Genomic DNA, 6,140 nt, shown 5'->3' with positions numbered 1-6,140 from the left:
CAAAAAAAAAAAAAAAAAGAAGAAGAAGAAGAAGAAGAAGAAGAAAACGAAGAAATTTTAGAAAAATTATTCATTTCTAGTTTCAATGTACACTGTAACAATGCCTGATTCTTCACCAAATTCTTCCCTTTTCTGACTCATTCACCAAATTCTTCCATTTTTACATTCCAATCACAGAACCACATGCACGACCAAGAAACATTTGTGCTATAACTGACTAGGTAAAGGAATGATGTTGGTCTTACCTATAGAAGCCAGGTTTCTGAAAGTTTCCCGCATCACATCTCTGTAGAGATTCTTCTGGGAAGGATCCAACAAAGCCCACTCTGCCTGGGTGAAGTCCACAGCCACATCCTGAAAAGCCACTGAGTCCTAAAACATTCCACATACATGTACAGGAGAATGAGTCCGACTGACCAGAACCTACACACAATTCATAAGAGGGTCACATGATTCTATGGTTTCCAAACATTTCCATCATGACTTGGTCATGAGAATTCTTGCCTTGGATGATACTCCCTCCCACACAGCAGTTCTAGTACTAGAATTGAGCTCTTCAGAAAGGAAATAGCAAGTAGGAGCCCTTCTCATTAGTGGACTCAGAAAGTACGATGTGCTGTTGGGTCACTTTCATTTCTCTTTGTAGAGATGGACTTTAGTATCTGTCATAACAAAGCCCTACCACCTGAAATGAAGAGTTAACATTAGCATGGCATGGTGGCACATACCTGTAATCCCCGTGACTTGAGAGACTGAGGCAGGAGGATCACAAGATCAAAACCAGCCTCAGCAACTTAGCAAAACCCTAAGTAACCTATCAAGACCTTGTCTCAAAATGAAAAATAAAAAGGGGTGGAGATGTGGCTCCTTGGTTAAGCACCCCTGGATTCAATCCCTGATGGAAAAAAAAAAAAAGGTAGTCTTAAGTCTACTCACATAGTTCAAACTTTGCTAGTACCAGTGAACTTGAAACTTGGGAGTGATTTGCTAACATAAATAATAAGAATGTTTCACTGTGCCTAAATGATCTATGTAAACACCATAGCAGTTTATGAACTCTTGTTTCTCTTCTGAATGTCTATTAATTTGTTCCATGCTCACAGTGGTGCCTAGAGAATTAGATCCCATAAACACTATGCACACTGAGTGTCTAACGAGCTAATTACCTGGTAGACACTATTTCATGCATGTTGTCACAACTTGTCCATTGGGGAACTGAGTTCATCCTATGTGATTACAACAAGAGATGTCCTTTGGGGACGTATAAACACTTTACTCCAGGCCAAATTTAATAAAGTACTAAGTATAATAAGTGATTAATATTTAATGAACCTAACAGAACAACTTTTGAATTTCTATTGAGCCATGTCAAAGCAGAATCAAATCGGTGGGTGGATGATACATGTTCTTGGAAAGAACTCAATATCATCATTGATATCACCTCTTCCAAACCATATCTCACAAAAATCCCATAACTCTCCAAAGCAGACTCTTCAGTAGTTTGTTTTTATAAACTAAAAGGAATAACAAATGTCTAACAATGATCAAAGTTTTCTGAAGGAGAGTGATGGCTTGCCTCACAAACCTAATATTCAGAGCAGCCTAGTATTAGCAGAAAACAAATAGACAAAAGGAAAGGCATCTACCAAGAGCTGGCATTTGTATAGAATGTTGATTAATAATAGAGTAGATGGGTCTGGGGGTATAGTTTAGTGGTAGAGCACTTGCCTAGCATGCACAAGGCCCTCAGGTCAATGCCTTGTACCCACCAATGATAATAATAGTAATAATACAGCAGGCACTCTGGAGCTCTGGGAGAGAGCACAAGCACTTTAAAACATGGAGCAAGGCAAACTGGTCTCTACTTGAAATATGCATTCCATTCCCTCCTATATTGCGGATACTAATCAATCCATTGTAGATTCAAATATAAAAAATAAATATAGAACACCTTTAGCAGTCACTAGTTTCTTGGACGTAATAGGTAGGATAATTTTCAAATAACATGAAGAATAAGACATAGAGAAAGGAACTGAGGCTGGGGATGTAGCTCAGTGGTAGATCACTTCTCTAGCATGTGTGAGGCCTTGGGTTCAATCTCCAGTGCTAAGAAAAAAAGAAAATAAAAAATTAAAATATTCTAAAATCAAGACAGTTAAAAGACAAAAACAGGGTGGGGGTTGTGGCTCAGTGGTAGAGCACTTGCCTAGCAAGTGTGAGGCACTGGGTTTGAGTCTCAGCACCACATATAAATAGATGAAAATAAAGGTCCGTTAGCAACAACAACAAAAAATATTTTAAAAAAAGACAAGAACAGAATGGAGAAATCTGCAATACATGCAATATAAAAGGATTCACATGCAGAGTAAATATGATGAGCACATGCTTAAAAATGGTAAATAACCAAAACATATTTGACAGAAGATGAAAAACAAGTTATAGAAAAAATCCCATTGTTGTAATGAGGAAATAGCCAAATAAAATGTCAAGTAGATGACTCTGACATTTATTAGAAGGATAAATTGACAATTAGGTAAACCAACTGGTGATCACCTTAGCAAACAAAAAAGTAGATAAATGAAAATGTCCAGTGTCACACTCCACCGCTATTTCCTGTAATGTGATCATTAAAATCATTACACACACACACACACACACACACATACTCATTGACACTTGATTTTCATAGAGAGAATGATTCTCAACCCCATCCCATGTGGCTCAACCCCAAACCAACTCCCAAAGATGAATCCCCATGTAAATTAGCACTCAAATGAGTTGAAAATATAGGCCCACACAAAGACTAGCACCAAGCTGTGGAGAGCAGCATCATGCACTAATTTTCAAAACTTGGAAGTAACCAAGATGAATATTTGTTCACCAAGATAAAAAGAACAAAATACACAAATTCTATTGTACTTCAACACACATACAATGGAATACCTAAAAATACCCTTAAAAAATGAGTTTAAATTAACACCCAAAGAATAAATGTATAGGTTTCAATTTGACAAAAGAAGTACAAAAATTAAAGCCAGGAGCAGTGGTGTACGCCAGTAATCCCAGCAGCTTAGGAGGCTGAAGCAGGAGGATCATGAGTTCAAAGCCAGCCTCAGCAAAAACAAGGCACTAAGCAACTCAGTGAGATCCTGTCTCTAAATAAAATACAAAATAGGGCTGGGGATGTGGCTCAGTGGTCAAGTGCCTCTGAATTCAATCCCAGTAACCCCCAACTACAACTTAAAAAAAATACACACACACACACACACATATACATATATATATATGTGTGTGTGTATATATGTATGTGAGTGTATATGTGTGTGTATGTGTGTGTGTGTGTGTGTGTGTGTGTGTGTATATATATATATATATATATATATATATATATATATAGGCAGGGCCAAGACCCAAATGATCTCACTGGTGAATTCTTCCAAATATTTAAGGAAGAAATGACTCCCATTCTCCAAAATTCCTTCCAGAAAATAAAAGCAAAAAATTCCATAATTCATGGAATGAGGCCAACATTACCCTATTAACAAAAAGAAATAAGACACTACAAAAAAGGAAAACTACAGAAAGACAGTTGTTAAAATTCTCAATATATGTTAGCAAGTTAATTTTAAAATGTATTTGTTAAATTATATATTACAAACAGATGGGGATTATTACAGGTGTGTAGGGATGATTGAGTTCAACAATCAAAAAATTGTGGTACAGCACATGCCTACCATGTGTAAGGACCTACATTCAATCCCTAACACCCCAAAAGAAAAAACTCAAAAATCTGTAACTTTTATATTAACAAGTGAAATAAGAAAAATCATATGATCATATCAATACTTGCAGAAAAACCACACAGCACCCAGCCCTTGGGAGGCTGAGGCAGAAGATCTCAAGTGCAAGTTGAGGCCAACCTCAGCAATATATCCAGACCCTGTCTCAAAAAAGGCTTAGAGATGGGCTCAGTGGGAGAGTACCCCTGTTTTAATCCCCAATACAGAAAAAGAGCTAGAGATAGAAATTGAGATAGAGAAAAAAAAAAGGAATCCTTATTTCAAAAAAGCAGAAGGAAAAGCCATTGAGATTGAGAATAAATAAACATAAATGTCCACAGAAGACAGGACTGGACTTTGGTTGTACAAAATCCCAAGAATCAGTAAAAACTTCAAGAAACTAATAAGCTGGGCTGGGATTGTGGCTCAGGTAGATTGCTTGCCTAGCACATGCGAGGCCCTGGGTTCGATCCTCAGCACCACATAAAAATAAATAAAATAAAGATATTGTTTCTAACCACAACTAAAAAGTAAATATTAAAAAAGAAACTAATAAGCTAATATAGCAAAGTTGTAGAACACAAGATCAATACAGAAAAGTCCCTAATTTTCCTGTATATCAACTATGAACAACTGGATTTGGAATTAAAAATACAACATGATTTGCATAGCATCAAAGATAAAAACAGAGAGAAATACTTATACATGATTGTCACAAATACAACAAAACCGACAAATTTGTAGTGAAAAACTAAAAAAAACCCTAAATTTGTGGAGTTGATCACGAGTAGGAAGCCTCAATATTTTAAGATGTTCTCCATTTTAATTGCAAAGTCAACATAATCCAAATAAAAATCCTAACAAGTTACGTTATCAGTAACAACAACAACAACAACAAACTCTTCTAGCAGGGAGTGACACCCATAATTCCAGCGGCCTGGGAGACTGAGGTAGGTGGATAACAAATAAACATTGATCTCAGAACAGGACAGAAAACTAGAAGGGAAAAAAATAATAATAATAACAGAAATAAGCCCACAAAACTATAATCCATTGTTCTTTGACAAAGGAGCAAAAGAAACTAAATGACTAAAGTATGATCTTTTCAATAAACGTTACCGAACCACCTGGACATGACAGGTGAAGAAATTGACTTGACAACTTTCACAAAACTAAAACTGGGCCACAAACCGAAATGTAAAATGCAAAGTTTAGAACTTCTCGAAGGTAAACAGAAACTAGAAGACTTTGAGTTTGGCAATGAGGTTTCAGATGTGACACCCAAAGCATGATGTGAGAATAAGAAAACGGATAACCTAGACTTCAATGAAATTAAAACATTCTGATCTGCAAAAAGCGCCTCCCCGGTCCTCACTGCGTGGTCCCGGGAGACGCGAGCTGTGGGCACAGCGCTGCGCGACAGGGCCAGGGGCCGGGCCCAAGTCGCCACGCTGGGAACAGAGAGGACGTGGGAGTCCTGACGGACAGCCCAGCCCCACCCTGGGCAGGAGGGGTCCGAGGGCCCAGCGGCGCCGGCTGCGGACTCGGCCGCAGACTCTGGAGCTGACGCCGGAGAGGCCGGTCCTGCCACAGCCGGTTCTTGGTGATTGCGACAAGCCCGTCCTCCCGGATATGGGGACACCTGGCTCCCGTACTCACCATTTTCCGACTTGGGAGGAGTCTCTGGCGTCCTCCCTACAGCTCCTGCGGTCAGTGGAGTTCAGAGCCAACAAAAACTGAGACTGGGTTTGGAGCCTGGCGGGGGCAGAGAAGCTCAGACTCGCCGGCCGCGGCACCACCCCTCCTCCCTGAGCGCGCCTGCTTGGACAGCAAGACCGCCCCGCCCCCGAGAGCCTGATTGGCTAGTGACCCAGTGCCCACCCCCTGAGGCCTGACTGACGGGAAAAGCGATCCCGTAGGAGAGTGAGTGGAGCTGAAATGACCGAGAGCAACCCCAGCCCTTCCCAGCCCCAGTTGCCTCCCCAACTGTGACCTAGCCAGGAGAGGGACATAACTGATTTAAGCGAAACTTGCTCCGGGCTTTCCAGGGCGCACACTGCTGTCCTATACTCGGTGGGCAATTCCCGTTCTTCCCCCTTGGACACAGGCTTACAAGGGGGTGCAGTCAAATTTACACTGAGTATCCAGTAGAGTGATTACTGATAAGTAGCTAGTCAGCCATGAATGGGTGGTGGTTCTGGGGAGGACAAACTGACAGCTAGGCACCTGGAAGATGGGGGTCTGGTATGTCAAAACTTCCTCCAGCCATAATTATATCCCCTTAAAAAACAAAAAAAAACTATTGTTTCAAGACCCTGTCACACAAACCAGGTGGCCTGGATCCTCCCTTATCACCAAAAC

General features: G+C 40.3%; 1 protein-coding gene across 1 annotated transcript in view; it reads right to left on the bottom strand.

Annotated features, from left to right (window-relative positions):
- LOC125613697 (zinc finger protein 670-like) overlaps positions 1 to 5,614 on the bottom strand; it is a 9,357-nt gene extending 3,743 nt beyond the window's left edge. Inside the window, 2 exon segments of the mRNA XM_048794713.1 lie at positions 246 to 372; positions 5,439 to 5,614. Coding sequence (XP_048650670.1) covers positions 246 to 372; positions 5,439 to 5,441 — 130 coding nt within the window. The 5' untranslated portion in view covers positions 5,442 to 5,614.
- Positions 5,615 to 6,140: the final 526 nt, after the last annotated feature.

Source organism: Marmota marmota, unplaced genomic scaffold (assembly GCF_001458135.2).
Source record: "Marmota marmota marmota unplaced genomic scaffold, marMar, whole genome shotgun sequence".
NCBI classification, from domain to species: domain Eukaryota; kingdom Metazoa; phylum Chordata; class Mammalia; order Rodentia; family Sciuridae; genus Marmota; species Marmota marmota.
The sequence above is the reverse complement of the archived record's forward strand: the minus strand, read 5'-3'. Positions and strand labels throughout refer to the sequence as shown.